Source organism: Penicillium canescens, assembly GCF_028828765.1.
Source record: "Penicillium canescens strain IBT 15451 chromosome Unknown utg000008l_segment0_segment0, whole genome shotgun sequence".
Classification (NCBI taxonomy): Eukaryota; Fungi; Ascomycota; class Eurotiomycetes; order Eurotiales; family Aspergillaceae; genus Penicillium; species Penicillium canescens.
This window is the reverse complement of record NW_026703970.1, coordinates 2,068,158-2,087,832: the sequence shown is the minus strand read 5'-3', so window position 1 is coordinate 2,087,832 and position 19,675 is coordinate 2,068,158. Positions and strand designations below refer to the sequence as shown.

Below are 19,675 nucleotides of genomic sequence, written 5' to 3'. Positions count from 1 at the left end.
TAACAATGCAAGGTTTCAGACTTCGTCAAAAGTAATATATAGTGTTGAAAAGCCTTATCAACATCTATCGGTAAATAATTAAATAAAATAAAAACGTGGTTGTTGAGATATCAGTGTAGAATATATCGTATTTACTATGGTGTTATGGGGTGGCCAGCTCGCTAGGGAAATACGTTATATAAATTAGCTAATAGGGTAGTTAAGTTCCTTCTTATATAATAATACTATAATCTAGATACGGCGACTAGGGTAGTTTACCTATATGTATTTTGTTAAAAATATTTTCGAAGTCCTTATATACTTCTAGGATAGTCTAGCCGATATTAATTATAGTATAAAGGAAAGAAACTAGCCTATTTATATATAATAGGCGTAGATATATAGCTATAACGAATACTTTAAGCATGGCTTTATTATAATAAGCTATAGCTAATATTCCTAGGACTCGTAAGGCTTATTACTACGGTAATTCTATATATTCTCCTTATAATTAATATCAGGGTTGACTAAACTAAGCTAATTATACATAAGAATTATATCGTATCCTTAGATATCGACTACTTCGTATATAGTAGGGTCTTCTCTTCTAGTTCTAGCACTATTAGTTTTCTTAAGGGTTATCTTATACGCGCTAAATAACTATATTATCTATTTATTGATAGCCTAGACTCTTCGCGGTATAGCTTAGCTGCCTAGGAGGTGCTACTTAGCCTATCTTTTATTTATAAAGCTTACTTTAGCTCCGCTATCTACGAGAATCGAGATAGGAATAGCCCTATTAGCGAGGCTAATAACTGCTTAGTAGATAATCGCGTTCTTTCCTTCTAGTCTTATCTTAATAGCCTATAATATAATTATAGTGAAATTCACTAGGGCTACCTATTTTTGAGCACTTCTATAGTAGATACCTTAAGGCCTATTTTCGTCCTTAGGTATGTCTAACATATATAGCTATATACTACTCTCTAGTAGTAGAGGCCTAGTATAATTATTACTATTATCACTATTATCACTATTATCACTATTATTATTAATCTCTATTAGATTATTAGACTTATCGACTAGCTCCTTGGTATCACTAGTTCCGTCTATATTAACCTTATTAGACCTTTTATCCTTCTCTTCCTTTACTACCTTAATCCTATCTATAGAGAAGAACTTTTATTCTCCTTTGCCTCCCGCTCTTAAGGTTAACCCTTAAAGTATAAAGAAATTTTATAAGCTCTTTAATTATTTTGGACTTTATACGACGGCGGCGATAATAGTAGATATTTCGAGTAGTACTTAAAAGTCGCTCTACGCTAGCACTAAATGCTAGAATCGAGAGAATATCCCGCGTAAGAGTAGCGATTATGAAAAAACAGCCTTCGTGCTTTTCCTAGAACTAGAGAGGCTTAGTATTAATAGTATCTAAAAGGAAGTTAGTACTAGATAGAAGTAAATTATGTTGATACTTACTACTATTAAGACACTAAGTCGTTTTATCCCTATTTAGCCTTACCTACGATTTATATCCACTTGATATCTTATTTAGCCTCGAGCTTATCCTTAATATAGAGTAAGAGCTTAAAGCACCTAGACTATATAAGATATACTCTTAGTAATATACTAGGGCTTCTTAGAAGGAGCTCTAGTATTTATCCCGCTAGTATTTATCCTAATAAGGAATATTAGAACTGATTATATAGATATACCCTTAAATGTCATTTATCTACAAAGTATATACTTTCTCTATAGAACTCGCTTCCGCTAGAGCTACTTTATTAACTTTTTAAGATAATTAAAGAGTACGTTATAAATCTTAAATACTAGATATATAGTGATATCTCGAGTATTTAAAAGCTTAGTTATATAGTTAAAATACAGCTTACTAATATATAGAAGATAGTCGATTTAGCGCTATTCCTTATTATTTAGTAGTATTTCTTTATAATTATACTCGATATAAAAGGGTAGAAATACCATATAAAGTCGCTTTACCCGATAAAGTATTAGAAATATTAAATTCTAATAAGTCCTTACGTCTTATATTAGGATAACCTTTAGCTCCTTTATTTAGAGTATATAAAATATCTTATAGCGTTAGGGGCTTATATTGATATATATCGCGAGATATTGGATTTAAGGTATAATAGATTTCCCGATTATAGCGTCGCGCGTTAGCCTAGGCTAATACTAACTATTTTTTAGTCTTCGTCTCCGTAGTATTATTTATACGAACTACCTTTAGATAACTAAGAAGCTAATTAAGACTTAGCTAGATAACGTAAGTAAGATAATGAGTTTAGATAATAATAATATTTAGTAAAGCTTACTAAAGAGAGTCGACTAAGGTCTTATTATTTAATATATTATTAATTATTAATCTAAATATCCGTGTCTTCTATCTTATATTTTAATATTATCTTAAAAAGAACAATACTTAGATTTAATCTACTATATAAGCTTAAAAGGGGCTGAAAAAATCCTTAAATTTAATAGTAGTAGTCGAAGAATAGACTATTGGCGGTTTATAATAAGGACTCGTAATCGCTCACAAATCATATTTATAGATGGGATTATTAGAGGTAAAGGTATAGAGTAAGCCTTTTTCATTAGACTACGGAATATCGGATACTTAATAAGATAGAAGGAAAGCCGGTTAAGGGTAACAAATTACAAGATCTATTCCTCCTAGTCTAATTAAGAGAAAGGAGTGTGTGTTAGTATTTCTAAATATTAAGTTTAGGATATATTAGTAGAGTAAAAGTAAGACTATAACTAACAATATACTACTTTTTTAAGAAAGCTTATAACCTCTCTATTTTTCCTTCCTATAGACCTTTAATAGCTTATAGGTTTTTGTCGAGATCATGTGACCTTGTTGGTCATATGACCCTGGATGGTCCTGAGAGTAGTCAGATAGTCCCCGAGGGGTTGGAGCTTCTCTCCTTCCCCGTCCGTGTCTTAGTCAACAAATCATCATTTATTGACCGTTTCTTTCCCTCGTCAAGAGTTTTAGATACTTTACTATAGTTAATATACCCTAATAACCTTTTTAACCTAGTCTAATAAAATAAGGGTGCTTAAGGGTCTTCTTGTAGCGCTTATATATAACCTTTCGTGGGCTATCTATAATTTAAGTAACTTAGTAAAAGCTATTCTTGTCAATATAAGCGTATTATTAAAAAGCTTATCTTATCTTGATCTAAGCTTATTATCAAAAGCTTAATAACTATTACCCCTAGAAGGTCTATTAATTGTTTAAACCTAATAACCTTCCTGTGATCATTACATTAATGGTCTTCCGACCTATCTTGTGACCTATAATTTGTAATACGTTATAGAACTACGCGATTCTACGCGATTCTATTAGGTAAACTGGTCAGCTATATATAGGACCTAAAAGAAGGGTCCTAAATTCCAAGAATCATCATCTATAATTATTTTTCAATCAATTGATCTACTTCTATCTCATACCTTACTATCTCACCGTCGCCTACTATCGTGACTATTATTTCACCTCATCGTCGCTTATATAATATATTATTATATAAGCCTTACCTTATTAAACATAACCCCTAAGCACCACGTCACCTCGTGCTCATAATTCTAAATACTAGTATAGCGGGCTATATTCTAGTAGATCTTACTTTTCGCCCTATAATTAGTTTATAGCCACTCCTTAACCTATTTAGTATATTCTATAATGTTATAAAGAATAAAGGCTTTTCTCTAGTCAGGCCTAATATAGGTAAAACAAGGAGGGATAAGGTAAGGATTATTCAGTTAAAGAAAATCATTATAAAAGTTATAGAATATAGCCTAGCTACTAGATAGAGTCGCTAGGTAATTCGATAGCATAAGATATAATACGTCACCTATATCTCTATTATAAACAGAGGATAGAAGATTAGAGTGCTAGCTTTAAGAATAGGGCCTTAAGGAGAATAGCTTAAGGATAAGGGGATAGGGATATAGATAATACCTATAAAGTCTAGGAAGTTAGCTCCTAAATAAAATTGATATAACTAGGAAGAAAATATAGATGTTAAAACGAATATATTAAATAAAATAGCTATTAATTAGCTAGATAACTATATTTATATAGGTCTAACCTAACGGAACCTAACAGGATCATAGGAAGCCTAAAGAAGACCTAAAGAAACCTAAGAAAACCTCGAAATAACCTAATAATAGCCTAATAATAACAACCTAATTCCCGCCCTAATTTTTAAAATAGAGCTTGTAAAATATTTTATTATACGTTAATTTACCTCTATTTTTAATAATATTTTTAGTCTTAATAGATATAACTCACCCTGTTTCCTACCCTTCCCCTATATATTTATATAAAATTAAGATATATATAGGTAAATTAATAGCTATTAATTTAGTATATAGGTGAAATATATTATTTAAGTAAGTTTATGAGCGGTTTAAGTTAAATATATATATTCTATATATATATTAACCACTATAAACTAAATCACTTAATTACTATAATTTATTAATTTCTATCTACTCCTTAATATATCTACTTAATTAATTAACCGCTATATAGCTATATTTAGTGAGGAGCTGCTATACTAGTAGGGTAGTTATAGAGGAGATAGTTTTTTTAGTTAAAAAACCAAAGTATCTAGCCGTACGTAATTATTATGGATATACTAACGTATTTCACATGCGAGCCGCCCACTTAACCTAACCTATCAATTTCAAATGTAATTATCTCAACCAAAACGTCATTAAATTTAATAAGCTAAAAAAGAGTTCTATTAGGACATATAGTCAATTTATGACCCTGAATTCCACATATACTGCACTTCGGTAAGGCTCTTATACGTGGCTATAAGGGTGTCGGAGCGGATTCTACCTTACGCGGTATTTGTGCTAAAACTGCTTGCACTAGCTACGCTACTAAGGTAGAGGCCTCTAAAACCGAAAGGCCTTCTTCAAAAGCTTTTTGCCTTTTAGACCGAGTCCTTTTTCGCTTCTTCGTCTCGTTTTAAACGCGTAATTCGCTTACTTCTTTCTCGAGTAAAGCCGCCGATTATATCGTAATTTAGTAGGCTTTTAAAACCTGATTTATCGCGGAGTTAAGCGGGCTTAGTAGGCTTTTTAAGCGCTATTTTAGCAAAGCTTTAATTAAGGAGGCTTATTTTTATAATTAGATATAGTTCGACGGCGTTTTTAGCTCCTACTCACTACCCCGGCTCGAAGGGGGGTCGGCGTACGGAGGTAGATATTAAGCTTCGAAAGCACTCGATTAGGCCCGTAAGGCACTAAACCCGCCGCGGCGAAGCTATTTTTAATAGTCTCCGATTTAAATGCCTCGATTTATGCGGTCGGATAGGCTTTAAGGAAGTCTAGTTTATCGATATAATTAATCCCGACCCGTATTTTTGACTCGATAAGCCGACTATACGCGCGTTTTAACACCGTAAAACAGCTAATATCGAGAGGCTACAAAAGGTGAGACGAGTGCGGAGGTATATAAATTGCGATAATATCGTTTTTCTCGTAAATTTCGTCGAACTTCGGGGTTAAATAACTCCCGTGGCCGTCGAGGATCAAAAGTCTATACTTCCCCTTTATACGCGAAGTAGACGGAATAAAGAGCTTTTCGAGCTATTAAAGTGTAATTTTATCGGACGTCTACCCCTTAGGACTAATTTCGATTCTCTAATCGTCCGGAAGGCCCTCGAACTAAGATTCGATAAAGACTTTGCCCTTAAAAATCACGCACGGAGAAAGCGCCTACCCCGACGCGTTTTACACTTAATTGTAGTCACCTACGTACGGTTTCCGGGCTATAAAAGCGATCGGCGGCTATAGAATTCCCTTCTCGTGATAACCTTTACGGTTATAATTAAGCCTATTGCAAAACCGGTCTTATTAAAGTTATAGATATCGTCGGGATCAATACCGTACGAAAGGGTAGTCTTTTAAACGAGAGAAAACTATTCGGAAATAACCTTTAGGTCTTCGTATTTAGCTCGCTAATAATCGTAGCGTCTCGAGAATCTACTCGATAGGTCGGAATATCTTTTCACCAATTCTGTAACCTAATTTTTGCCGACCGAAAGAACCGGGGCAGATCCACGCGATACGAGTAAAAGATTGGCCATTTCTCGTATAGTCGAGTGCCGAGGGGCTCCTCCGCGAGAATCCATTGAGAGTACCTATTTTAGAAGTGATTTTTCTTCAATTTCCGTCAATTTATAGCTATTAGCGCGGGTTTTAGCGCGGTTTTTAGTGCCTCGAAGACGCGTACGGAGTGTCGATTCCGGCACATTAAAACAGTGCGCTACTCCACGTAAAGAGGTAAATTCTTGCTTCTAAATAGCTTGAATAGCTAATAAGATCCTATCCTCTTGTTCCGTACGTTTTTGAGAGGATTGAGTACGAATTAGTGGCATAGTGGGTGTTTGAAGAAGGAAGGTCTAATAAATGACGCGTTTTTAGGTGGGGTGCGCAGCTCGGCCGGGTGCGCAGCCCGACCGGGAAATACGTTATAGAACCCGAATAATAGTAGTACTATTATTAAGTTCTAATAATTAGACTAATTCCTAGATACTAGACGTTAAGATATTATTATTTAAAGCATTATTAGTAGTAATAGTAAGGACCCTCTCTATTATTTATACTACTAGAGTAAATTAAGAACTATAGCACTAAAGAGTGGCTTAAAACTAAGTAGAATCTCACAATAGTTCTAATCTTAGTTAATAAGGTACGGTCTAGCAATGTAATACAATAGATAGCTTTGCGCTAGGTAGGAGTTTCTAAAGTATAGATTTTTGTTATTCCTCTATATTGATTTATAGCCGACGTCGAATTGCCTTTTTAGAAGGAATCTCTAGTCGGGATAGGGTTTATCAAGTAAGGTGAATTAGGTTATAGAACTTAGGATACTCGAGTAGTTAGAATAGTAGCCGAGATATAGTAAGGAATTTAAGAAGTTAATATTCCTATGCTTCCTATAACTAGGGTATTAACTAACTAGGTTAGTTCTCTCCCTAAGTAAAGGTTAATTAGTACTTAATAAAGATTATAGCATAGTGATGTTTTTTATTTCTTAATCTTACTATACGCTATATAAGCTGCTTAATATTTAGCTTTTTTGAAGCCGACCTCTAATAACTAACACCTTTGATATATTTATTTATCGAGGATATTCTACAGTGACTATTTAATAGGTGGTTAAGGACTACGCTATATTTTGTATAAATAACTTTAGGTTTCCTAGTCTTTCTATAAGCAACTTATTTAAACTGCTTCTAACAATTAGCTTAATGTTAGCTATCCTAGTGAACTCGCTTCTTCTTTCTAAAGTCTATAAGTAACCACTATACGACAAATTCAGCTTTTAACATATCGGAGTAAAGAATATATGATTTTGTCCGGCCTAGGCCGATACGCTTAAGGATATTAGGTATAGGGGGAGGCTATTAAGGTCGAATAAAGTTAGAGTTAGGGATTAAGGATATACTTTGTAGACTTCTAGAGAACTTAGGAGTGAATAGTTAAGGTTTATTACAGAGAACTTCGCCGCCCTTAATAACTAAGGAGGAGGCAAAGTCGGAGAATTAAGATATTAAAGATAGCAATCTAGCTCTAAGTAGGAAAAGAGAAAGAACTTACTCAGAATTCATAAGGTAGAAAATTAATTTGCTATGGTAGGAGGGGGTCGCGTACCCCTAGTTAATAGTAGACGTAGAGTTAATATATCAATTGAAAATGCTATAGATCCTATTCATAGGCTATAATTGGTTTAATATTAAGGGTTAGTGAGGGTGACCCGCGGGCCACCCTTACGTACCCGTAGACGACCCTTATTATCGCGTTGAACCTTATAAGTGTTAGTTATATCTATCGGCTATGTAGCTATATTATCGCTTGTTTCTAAATAGATAATGATAATTAGGACTTAGAGACATATAACTTATAATATTGCACTTAGAGAGGTATATATTTTAGAAGGAATAGTTAAGACTTAGACCTTAGCAGTAATTTTGATTTCGGCGTGACTATCTATAGTGAATATATATTTCTACCTCTACACTTTATGTTTTCTAATCATTTTTCACCACCACCTTACAAACTACACTACTAAGAAAGTTAAACTTAGAAAATCTTCGTCAATAATGTATTACTAGCTATAATTGATCATAATACTTAAGAATTTCCTAGAATTTCAATATGGTAAGTGCTAATAACGATGAATTAGAAATGGATACTAGAACGGCTGCAAGTAACAGTAATTTATTAGCATGAGTCATCGAATTTATCTATCTCAATTAGGAAAGGTCAAAAAAATTGTGCAAAAACGGGTGAGTGAGGGTGAGTACGGGTGAGCTATACGCAACCCTCTGCGGGTAAGGGTCGGGTGGAGGGTCCTGACCTTGGACCCGTTTGAGGGTCATGGCGAGGTCTAGTTAGGTGGGCGGCTCGCTTGGGTGGGCGGCTCGCATGTGAAATACGTTAGTTAATATATTTAATTATCTTTATATTATTATTAATCTACATTAGCTTCCTATTAGCCGAACTTTTTTAGAATCTATGAAGTAATAGCGGGGCTTTATTAACGCCAATTCTTAATAGGGGAAAGAAATAAGCAATAAATAGTAGATTTATTAGTTAAGGGATAGATAGGTACGAATAGAAGCTTTGACCTTTTTAAGGACTATCTACTACTCTTAGGACTATTTAGGGGTATATAACTAACTAGGTTATATAGTCTTAACACTAAGACTATAGCTTTAATCATACTTTTTTAAAGACCTAATTAGGATAGCCAAGGCTTTATCCGCTACTTTATAGGTTATCGGTTAGGGGGTCCTTTAGGCCATAATAATAAAGTGGAGCGTCTTAATAGAGCAATTGCTATTAGGCTTTCTATAATACTTATAAATTATTAGGCCACTAAGTCTGACTTTATATTCACCCTTATACTAGGTAGATGTAACGGCGTGGCTGATCCACGGGTTCAATTGTGCGTACTGAGTAGTATATGTATCGGTCCCAGGCATGTCAGCCTGACGGCTGACATAGTGGTCTTTGGCCTAGTTGGTGAGACGTGTATTGACCTGGGTGCACTCCATTACAGTAGAAGACTTCTTATTACTAATATATGCTACTTGGGCACTTATATTATTATTAGTAATAGTGCCTTAGTTATTATCTCGCTTCGTTGACGTAGAGGTTTTAGATATGTTACTCTAGGAAGAATATAATTAGTAAAGTGTCACTATTTATATATATTAGCTACTACTTATTAAGATTAGAAGAACAGAAATATAGAAGACTATAGCCTATATAGTAAACCCTATAATTCTACGCCTATCAAGGTAGCTTCGAAATATATAAGAGAATTGCAACGGAGTTCTCAGAAGACATGCATAGGTCTGCCGCACCCACGGACGATCGACACCACATAGGTGTCGACACGTCAGCGTTGGCTCACCGTAACGCTGATCCCCTATGTTAAATAAGTCTGCTCCGAAGAACCCAGAGGTTCTCCAAGAATCAGTCTCTGTATTCTCTCAATATACTACTTGTCCCCAGGAATCTTCATCTTACCTAGTTGGCAGGCTCTATCCTGTAAACACTAGAACCCCTCTTTCTTACACTAGGAGATAGACTCGCGACCCTATACGCAGATGGTTAGGGTCTAATCTTAGCGACACTCTGATACATAAATTTCCCGCGCTTTACCTAATTAGGATAGATAAAATATATGACTTATATTAATAAAATACCGTTAATTAATATTGTATTAGTCACGCTCATATTTGATTACTATTTTGCTATAACTTTTACGAAATTATTTATATACATCACCTATGTATATAAAATTAAATAGAGATGATACTATATTTTTTAACTTTTTATCGCTTCATAACTAAAGGTAGCTAGTTGACATAAGGTATTATAGTATCTGGATCTCTACCTGACTGAGGACGTTGACTCGGCCTGATGCATGAGTGGATGCCTCAGGACGTACGGTGAAAGGATCATCCAGGACCTCACCGCCCACGAATGGGCCAGTCTGCATATAAGCATTTCCCGCTGGACCGTGGAACGGGCCAGCGTTCAGTCCCTATTGTAATACACGCGTAACTGGGCCATCTACCTCGCTTACCCACCAAAACCTAGAGACTGCGTGGTCTCACAGTAGTATCGCCAAAGCGACCAAGGAATCATCTCGCAGCAGGGCGCAAAATAGCCCCCATCTATAGAGACCAAGTAAAACAGTTCAGCGCGCTTGTGGATAACTATTAGGCGCCGGCGCTAATTAGACCCACATGAGCCTCTACATCGCTAATGTATATCTCGTCTGTTTTAAAGCCATTTTCAAAGCTGAATTGTTCATTGTGGGTGTCTTTTACTAGCCTTGAAGATTCCGCTCGTTGCAGTCTAATGACTATGATCTGAACAGTAAATATATAACATCGTAGACAGTCACGTCACGTGCAACGGGTATTCGGCTCCTCGGTGGGCGTGGCGTCGCTGAGTCAAGCCCAGGAGCCAATCAGATTGACCCGTATTCACCTTATCCTCCTCAATTCCACTTTCTCTCTACATTCTTCCCAACTCACAATGTCGTTTTCTAATTTGGTATCCGACATTGCTTTCCGTGATGCTCGTGTCGACGATGGCAGTTCACAAATCTCTCATGCCCGATCTCATGCGACCGCACGGTCGTACACAAGTACTGCCGCTACAAGCGTGAGCATCTCCGGCGAAGTGTCCAGCCAGCTGCATTCGGGATATAGCCATCCATTGACCAGGGCATGGCAGGCCGAGAGACAATTGACCAAGGTTTGTTCTCGATGCTGGAACCTAGGTCGCACCGGCAGCCGTTAACCTCCCTAGGACATGCTCATTTATCCGTTGTTCATCACAGACAATTCTGACGAGGAGACTCCAATTCCATCATTGCCCAATCAATACCGCCGTGGAATCAACCGCCTGGTCCCTTTCCTTATCCCTCTAGTGCGGAAGGGTCTGCGATCGGTGATGTTGTTTGGAGTTCCTCTCCAGCCGTCGGCTAAAGATGCACTTGGAACCGCCGCGGATGATCCCGATGGTCCTGTGATTCAATCCATTCGATTGCTTCGATCCCGTTTCCCCCAACTCTACATCACTACCGATGTATGCCTCTGCGAGTATACATCACACGGCCACTGCGGCATTCTTCGGGAAGATGGCACCTTGGACAATGCGCAGTCTGTTGACCGGATCTCTGATGTGGCCATTGCATATGCCGCAGCAGGAGCTCACTGTGTGGCGCCCTCTGACATGAATGATGGAAGAATCCGCGCCATCAAGCTGAAGTTAATTGAAGCCGGTGTGGCACACCGCGTGCTCTTAATGTCCTACAGTGCCAAATTCAGTGGGTGTCTATATGGCCCATTCCGCGATGCGGCGGGCTCATGCCCCTCATTCGGAGATCGTCGCTGCTATCAACTGCCCCCAGGTGGTCGTGGTCTCGCCCGCCGTGCCATCCAAAGAGACATGGCTGAGGGCGCTGATATCATCATGGTCAAGCCAGCCAGCAGTTACCTGGATATCATCCGGGATGCCAAAGACTTGGCAAAGGATCTTCCAGTAGCCGCCTACCAGGTCAGTGGTGAATTTGCAATGATCCACGCTGCTGCAAAGGCTGGTGTGTTTAACCTGAAAGATATGGCCTTTGAAAGCACCGAAGGCATCTTGAGAGCGGGAGCTGGTATCGTCATCAGTTATTTTGTTCCAGAGTTCCTTGATTGGCTCTAGTTGTTGGTTTTCTTCTTTTATTTGTGTCTCAAAAGTGCAATTGTTGGGCCTCGGAGTCTACTTGTGATTATGATGACTGCATTACTACTCTTGGTTAGAGATTTATAATGGCCTTGTCTTATCGAGGACTCATTAAGACTCGAACCAGATAGATTCCCCTTATGTGACATGATTTTTCCGTTCTTGATATTTAATGATTACCCTAAGAATGTCATTTCTTCTATTTTAAGACGTGGAGTTTCCTATTCTGTAGAAAAAAATCGTGGGAAAGTAGCCCTGGAGGGCACTAGACTTGCTTTGGAATACTAAATATCAGAATCAAGATATGGAAGACCATGCAGAAGCTTTGTGTATGTACTGCAAGACGACACCGGCTCGCCAAAGAAATAGGGCTAATAAATACAAGGAAGCCATTCGTTAGCGACAGTGGATATCGTAGAAATAAAACCAAAAAAGGAAAAAGGGAAAAAGGGCCTCAAATCATAACTCTGTTCGTCGGCTCATGACCTCCAGGGCTGGTATAGCCTGTCCTGGCCTCCACACATACAATTACACATAACTTCATTCACATCAAGTTGGGTTTCAATCCCTGATGTGTGTAAGCCGCAACATTTGTCCTGACAACCTCTCCCGGGGCCACATAAGCACCACGTTCAAGGCGGACCCCCGGATAGATGATGCACCCTGCGCCGAGATAGCACTCCTGTTCAATAATGACTTGGCGGCCTTGATACCGAATCTGCGAGCCCTTGCGCTCCTGCATGTTAGGAGAAGCCGTCGAAGTAAGTATTTTGACATTGGGACCTATCCAGGTGTGACAACCGATGCGGATGCCACAGTCATCCACAAACAGGCAATTCTCTGAGATCATGACATTCTCTTCAATATGAATATTGTATCCATAATGGCAGGTAAAAGGTGCCTCAACCACCACTCCTTGGCTAATGGACCCGACAGATCGAAATTCACCGACACCTGGTGAATTGACAAAGGAACTTGCTGGGGGTACAATCAGTTCCTTTAGCAGTCGGTTTTGCTCTTTTGTGCTGACTCCGGTGAGTGGATTGCAGGCGTTGTTGAATCTCCACAGTGCGCCTCGACAACGGTCCCGGTCCTCAACAAGATGAACGTCGAATGGCCGATAGAGGTCACCTCGGATCATTTTATCCTTCTCGGTATCAGCAGACAACTGTTGCTCTATGCTGAGTGCCATGCGGGCTTGCACCTGCGGGCTGTTCGTATCCACCGACGCAACGGGCAAGGTCCGTTGCTCCACACTCTGGAATATAGGCAAATTGGATTTCGGATGAGATCCGTGACCTATGTCCCGAATGGATGGGACTACGGGGTAGTCGGGTTTGGATCGTCCCTCTCGCGTTAGTTCATGGATGGATGGAACTTCCCGATAGTCGGGCTTTGCCATCGGTTCGGATACATAAGGCGGATGGCCAGCACCTGGCCAGCCTTGTTTTGACCATCCATGACTAGATCCTGTGTTGTTCGAGTTGTATTGTGGCACAGGACGATCGTTATCTTCGACTACCAGGGGCCTTATTTTGGTCACCTCCATATGCTCCAGGGCGGGCTGTCGATCATGGTGTCGAGTGGTTTCCTGCACATACGGACCACTTATGTCTTGGTACCCTTCTTTGGATTGCAACGGGACAGGCGTTTTTGTGCTGGATGGCTTTTGCCAGGTGCTCCGTGAAGAGTATCCTTCGCACAGAAAACCGCCACGAAGACAATTGTTGCCTACAATACATCATTAATGTCGCTCCTTGCTTAATGTGGATTGCCAGAGGCATCGGAACCACTCAGGGATCGACTTACATGCCGGATGTTGCTCGTCGCATTTCTTCTTTCTGCGGCGGCAGGTCATGCAGCCTGTCTTTGTTCGGTTACTAAATACCCGCTTCCTTTTGGGAGCCACCTGCATCGCCCCATGCCGTTCTGGCGCATATCCGGGAGACGAAGCCTGAGCGCCCGGCGTAGAGCGATTTACACCGGGTCTCTCATGGCTTGCCTCCCGTTGCAGAGCATCCGCCAAATGGGCATCTGAGGCATCAATCTGTTGGGCTCGTTGTGCTTGAGTGATCAGCTGAGAATCATATTCTGACCAAGGACTGTTCGCTGATGTCTGGCCCGCATCATTGCCTTCGGACCGATGCGAAGGCGTTGCTGATTGATTGCCCCGTTCCTCTGATACCGATCCTGGCATCGTAGGGTTGGATTGGATTTCAGGACGATTCCCAGGACTTCTGGAAGAGTCTCCCTCGTGGTTTAAGGATTCTTGATCTCGTGATTCTGATCTTTTTCTCTTATTTTTGCTGGATACCGGAGGCGAAGATCTCTGGGACAACCTTTCATCAGGATCTTTTGCTCCCCGGTCCTCTCGCCGATCCGTATTGGTCTTTTCTTGGAGACCACGTTCTCCGGGATTCCCGCCGATCACAAGCTCTCTGCCATTGACTGCAGTAAAGCGGGACGGGCTATGTTCCGTCCCTGTTTCAGTACCGGAATCGTGGCCATTCATCACGGGTGCAGCTGCAAGGGCCGTCATCTGAATAGACAGAGATACCGAGGCTCAAATTTTAGAAAGAAAACCTAAACAATTCTCCATAGGTAAAAAGGTAAAAAAGAAAAGAAAGAGTTAAAGTCTGATAGATACTAGAGCGCGGCAAGTTAAGAGTGGGGCGAGATAGGGCAGATTATGAGATCAAAGAGAAAAAGGGAAAGAAAAGGGAAAAACACGCTGAAAGGGAGGAGGGGGGGAAGAGAGACTAATAAGGGGACCTATAGAAAGAAAAGTACTATAGAGTAATCCCCAAAGAGAAAGGGGAAGTTGGCGCGCGATCGGCAATGACGGCGTCACGAGCGAGACCAATCGGAAGGCTGATCAACCGTGTCCAGGTGAGGCGCGGGTCTGAGACATCCATTTCCCTCGTCCCAGCGACTCCAGGCGCTTTTCCATTGGAGATGCGCGCGTTCCCACCGTCCCGGGTGCATGACAAATTCTGCCGCGCCTGTGTCGGCAGGGCGGTTATGCTTCGCTTAGTGGTGACCCAGGGAATGGGTTGAGATCACTCGGAAGTCATGATAGATGGAATATATATAATTCGGAATGGTACTCATTTCCTTCCTGGCTCTTGTCACTACTCATAATAAGGCCCGCGTTTCCATGGTCGGATCTGGCGCCCATCTCGGAAAAAAATGATGACTGCAGCGTGCCGCTGCGCTAGGACCGGGAAACTAAAATCCCTAGGGCACGGATGCTTTCAGCCTTGATGACAGTTAAGAGACAAAGGAAGAATGGATACTAGGTAGTAAGATGGTATATTGTAAGAAAGAAAGTAAACTAAAGTAGAGAAACAGCAATCACCCTGGATATATGCAAAGTGGAAGCGTCAAACACCGCGGATGTGTGGCGGATGTGCGTCCCGGCGTACCGTGGAACCGCCTGGCGGAACCGCTGAACCGCTGAACCGCGCCAGAGCTCAGCTGACTAACCCTAGGCCCAACATCAACTCACCGCCAGAGTCTCTGATAGCTTTGTTTTTCTCCCCTCAATTTCTTGGGCTTTTGTTGCTCACCAGTAAGCCGCGAGTCTAGACTCTGCCCAATCATCTCCTGACTTTCGAGAGAGGTACAACCCCTCAGGACTTTACCCCACCCCCAATCCCCTTAGCCTCTGCAGCCGTCCTGGCACCTCCACTGTCCAGGCGGTTCCTTATCTTTTTTGACTCTTGAACATATCGTGGCGAGATCGCCAGTCTGCGGGATGTCGATTTCGGTGCAAGAGCTGGACAACACCGTCCGTGCCTTGTTTGAAGGCAAAGGTGACCTGGTAAGTGATCTACGTCAGACCCCTCACATCCCACATCGCCTGGTTCTGCGTTCTGCAATTCCATTCCAATACTGATATCCTTGATTACGGCTAGCAAAAACAAGCCCAGCAGACTTTGACTGAAGTAAGAGTGCCCCCTCCCTTCCTCCCCACTTGTATCAAAGACTGATCTGGAATGTTGCTTTGCAGTTCAAGCAAAATCCCGATGCCTGGGTTACCGTTGGCAACATCCTCCAAGAAGCATCATATCTTCAAACTAAATGTGTGTTTTGAACTTGAAATACCCCCACCGGTGCTGATCGAAGGCCAGAGCCCTGCTGACCTTGATAGACATTGCGCTTCAAGTCCTTGACGATGTGATTATGACCCGGTGGAAGGTTCTCCCAAGAGACCAATGCCAAGGTAAGAACCACAATCACTTTGCTTCCGTCTGGTCCTAACCAAGATTGTCTTCAGGTATCCGTAATTTCATCGTCCGGTTTATCATCGAAAACTCCGATTCGGAGGAGAAGCTACACGCGGAGCGGCCCTTGTTGAACAAGCTTAATCTGGTCCTCGTCTCGATTTTGAAACAGGAATGGCCGCACAACTGGCCGAACTTTATCAACGAGATTATTTCCTCTTGCCACGCGAGCCTCTCGATTTGCGAAAACAATATGACTATTCTGCGGTTGCTGTCGGAAGAGGTCTTTGACTTTTCGCAAGATCAAATGACTTCTGTCAAAGCACGGAATCTGAAAACATCCATGACCTCTGAGTTTGCTTCCATCTTCCAACTGTGTTCTGAAGTCTTAAACACCGCGAACCAGCCCAGCTTAGTCAAGGCGACTCTCGAAACTCTCCTCCGCTTCCTCAACTGGATCCCATTGGGCTACATTTTTGAAACACCCATCATCAACACTCTCCTCACCCGATTCCTCGGTGAGCCTGACTTCCGAAATGTGACCCTCAAGTGTCTGACGGAGATTGGTGGACTGCAAATTGGAACTCCTTACAATTATGACGAACGATTGGTGCACATGTTCACCGAGACACTCACCACTGTGTCCAACGTCATTCCTCTGTCCATGGATTTGAAGGAGACGTATGCTATGAGCAATGGAAGAGACCAAGAGTTTGTATCAAACCTGGCTCTGTTCCTCTCGAGCTTCTTCAGTGCTCATTTGGATGTACGTGGGGACCCTGGTTTTTAGAAAGCACTGCTAACATATCCCTTCTCGAATCTAGCTCATTGAGAAATTGCCGAACCAGGATTATCTTACACATGCGCACTTCTACCTCATTCGCGTCAGCCAGATCGACGACCGGGAAGTTTTCAAGATCTGTTTGGATTACTGGACTCGGCTGGTGCAAGAGCTCTACGAAGAGATGCAACAGCTTCCCATCACCGATATCAACCCGCTAGTATCGATGAGCGTCAGTGGCCTGGCCAATGGCGGTGCGCCCAACCCCAATACCCTAGCGAATTACCCTCTGCGTAAGCACAAGTACGAGACTGTGCTATCCAACCTCCGCACTGTGATGATCGAGAAGATGGTCCGCCCGGAGGAGGTCCTAGTAGTTGAAAACGATGAAGGTGAAATTGTCCGTGAATTCGTCAAGGAGAGCGATACCATCCAGCTTTACAAGACGATACGCGAGTGCCTGGTTTACCTGACTCACCTTGACGTGGTCGACACTGAGACCATCATGATCGAGAAACTGGCAAAGCAGGTCGATGGAACCGAATGGTCGTGGGTAAACTGCAACACCCTCTGCTGGGCCATTGGTTCCATCTCCGGCGCCATGAACGAAGAAACCGAGAAACGTTTCCTGGTCACTGTCATAAAGGACCTTCTTGGCCTCACAGAACAGAAGCGTGGAAAGGACAACAAAGCGGTGGTGGCTAGTAACATCATGTACATCGTGGGACAATACCCACGTTTCCTGAAGGCTCACTGGAAGTTCCTGAAGACTGTCGTTAACAAGCTCTTCGAATTTATGCATGAGACGCACGAAGGTAGGTTGCTCGATATTCCCCATATTTTCAAGATTCCCTTACTGACCCACATATAGGTGTCCAAGATATGGCCTGCGATACCTTCATCAAGATTGCCAACAAATGCAGACGTCATTTCGTGGCTCTTCAGCCGGGCGAGAGCGAACCCTTTATTGAGGAGATTGTTCGGAACATGCGGAAGATCACCATGGACCTTTCCCCTCAGCAGATCCACACTTTCTACGAAGCCTGTGGCTACATGATCTCTGCTCAAGGTCAAAAGACACTCCAGGACCGGTTGACTGAGAACTTGATGGCCCTTCCCAATTCCGCCTGGGACCAGATTATTGCAGAAGCCAACCAAAATCCGGCAATCCTCCAGGATGGCAACACCATCAAGATCGTTGGAAACATCATGAAGACGAATGTCGCAGCCTGTTCCTCAATTGGCACCTACTTCTATTCCCAGATCGGCCGGATCTACCATGACATGTTGAATATGTACCGGGCAGCTAGTCAGCTCATTAATGATGCCGTCGCGAATGATGGAGCTATCGCTCCCAAAACCCCCAAAGTCCGAGGACTTCGGACCATCAAAAAAGAAATTTTGAAGCTCATTGATACCTACGTGGATAAGTCAGACGACGTCACCATGGTTAACGACAGCATGGTGCCACCACTCATGGAGGCCGTCTTGATTGATTATGCTCGCAACGTTCCTGATGCCCGAGAGGCTGAGGTCCTGAATGCCATGACGACGATCATCCACAAGCTTCATAATCTGATGGAGGACAAGATTCCCGCCATCATGGACAGTGTTTTCAACTGTACTCTGGAGATGATCAACAAAGATTTCCACGAATACCCCGAACACCGAGTCGAATTCTTCAAGTTGCTCCAAGCCGTCAACCTTTACTGCTTCCAGGCGCTCCTCAAGCTCGATGCTGCGCAATTCAAGTTTGTCATCGATTCGTGCATGTGGGCATCAAAGCATGACAACCGAGAGGTTGAGAACACTGGCCTGACCATGTGCCTGGAGCTGATGAACAACATGGCCGAAACCGACTTGCAAACTTCAAGTATCTTCTTCCGCCAGTTCTACATCTCGATCCTTCAGGATGTTTTCTTCGTCTTGACGGATAGTGACCACAAGGCTGGTACGTATAGCCCTTGGCTTTTGACACCCAGCAAGAGACTCACAACTTTATAGGGTTTAAATCACAGGCTCTGCTTTTGCAGCGCATGTTCTTCTTCATCGAATCTGGTAAGATCCAAGAGCCGATCTATGGCCCCGATCAAGCCCCGGCCGGAACTTCAAACAAGGAGTTCTTGCAGCAGTACATTGCAACGCTGCTCCAGAATGCTTTCAAGAATCTTCAGGAGTAAGTCTTCCAACAATTGGATCAGTTGACACTTACGCAATTGTTACTAACTTTCTTCAACAGGGGACAAATTAAGCTGTTTGTCATCGGGCTGTTTGAATACACCGATGATCTCAATAAGTTCAAGACTCATCTCCGTGATTTCTTGATTTCCCTGAAGGAGTTCTCCGATGATAATGCCGAACTCTATGCCGAGGAGAGAGAACAGGCGGTGCGCGATGCCCAAACCGCCGAGCGCGACCGCGCCATGAAGGTAGGAGGTCTCTTGAAGCCATCGGAGATGGACCAGGAGGATGAGCTATGACTAGACGAAGAACTACGCACCGAGTTCGTTGCTTCTATTGGTTCTCCCGGACATGAGCAGGCTTCGAGGTTGACGTCTAGGAATGACGGCCTTGATGGCTGGTCCCTCTACGAGCTCTAGATCACGGGAAGCTGCGAGGCGCAATTCGAGGCCCATGGGAAGATGTGTGTGGATCTATTATTGTTTTTTATTTCTTTTCCTTGGCTATCGGGCATGCGACATAGACCCTATTTCTGGCTAAGCGGCGGGTTCTTCGGGGTTGGTGTATGAAGGCTCTACCGTACGGAACGGATCTACCAGTTTCATCCTCTAGTGCACTCGACCCGTGAAAGGCGAGATAGTTTTTACCAAATGGTTTAAAAGACCAAAAAGCCAAGACCAATTCCAATTCCAATTCCAATTCA

The 19,675-nt window shown here is 42.0% G+C and overlaps 4 protein-coding genes across 4 annotated transcripts; 2 read left to right on the top strand and 2 right to left on the bottom strand.

Annotated features, from left to right (window-relative positions):
• Window positions 1-951: 951 nt before the first annotated feature.
• Window positions 952-1,707, bottom strand: N7446_011663 (uncharacterized protein; the record flags this gene model as incomplete). Its single annotated transcript, XM_058520405.1, has 4 exons — window positions 952-1,134; window positions 1,160-1,378; window positions 1,459-1,487; window positions 1,695-1,707. The coding sequence occupies 4 exons, from the start codon at window positions 1,705-1,707 to the stop codon at window positions 952-954; spliced, it is 444 nt and encodes a 147-aa protein (XP_058367929.1).
• Window positions 1,708-10,584: 8,877 nt separating this feature from the next.
• N7446_011662 (porphobilinogen synthase HEM2) lies at window positions 10,585-11,763 on the top strand (the record flags this gene model as incomplete). The annotated part of the gene is made up of 2 exons (XM_058520404.1): window positions 10,585-10,806; window positions 10,861-11,763. 2 exons carry the CDS (start codon window positions 10,585-10,587, stop codon window positions 11,761-11,763), a joined length of 1,125 nt encoding a protein of 374 aa, XP_058367928.1.
• Window positions 11,764-11,980: 217 nt separating this feature from the next.
• Window positions 11,981-15,133, bottom strand: N7446_011661 (uncharacterized protein). The gene is made up of 2 exons (XM_058520403.1): window positions 13,594-15,133; window positions 11,981-13,515 (listed from the first exon to the last, which is right to left on the bottom strand). Exons 1-2 carry the CDS (start codon window positions 14,321-14,323, stop codon window positions 12,329-12,331), a joined length of 1,917 nt encoding a protein of 638 aa, XP_058367927.1. The 5' UTR covers window positions 14,324-15,133; the 3' UTR covers window positions 11,981-12,328.
• Window positions 15,134-15,282: 149 nt separating this feature from the next.
• On the top strand, window positions 15,283-19,668 carry N7446_011660 (exportin CRM1). Its single transcript, XM_058520402.1, has 9 exons — window positions 15,283-15,607; window positions 15,702-15,731; window positions 15,797-15,869; window positions 15,938-16,009; window positions 16,064-16,776; window positions 16,835-17,606; window positions 17,663-18,742; window positions 18,796-18,967; window positions 19,031-19,668. Exons 1-9 carry the CDS (start codon window positions 15,542-15,544, stop codon window positions 19,269-19,271), a joined length of 3,219 nt encoding a protein of 1,072 aa, XP_058367926.1. The 5' UTR covers window positions 15,283-15,541; the 3' UTR covers window positions 19,272-19,668.
• Window positions 19,669-19,675: the final 7 nt, after the last annotated feature.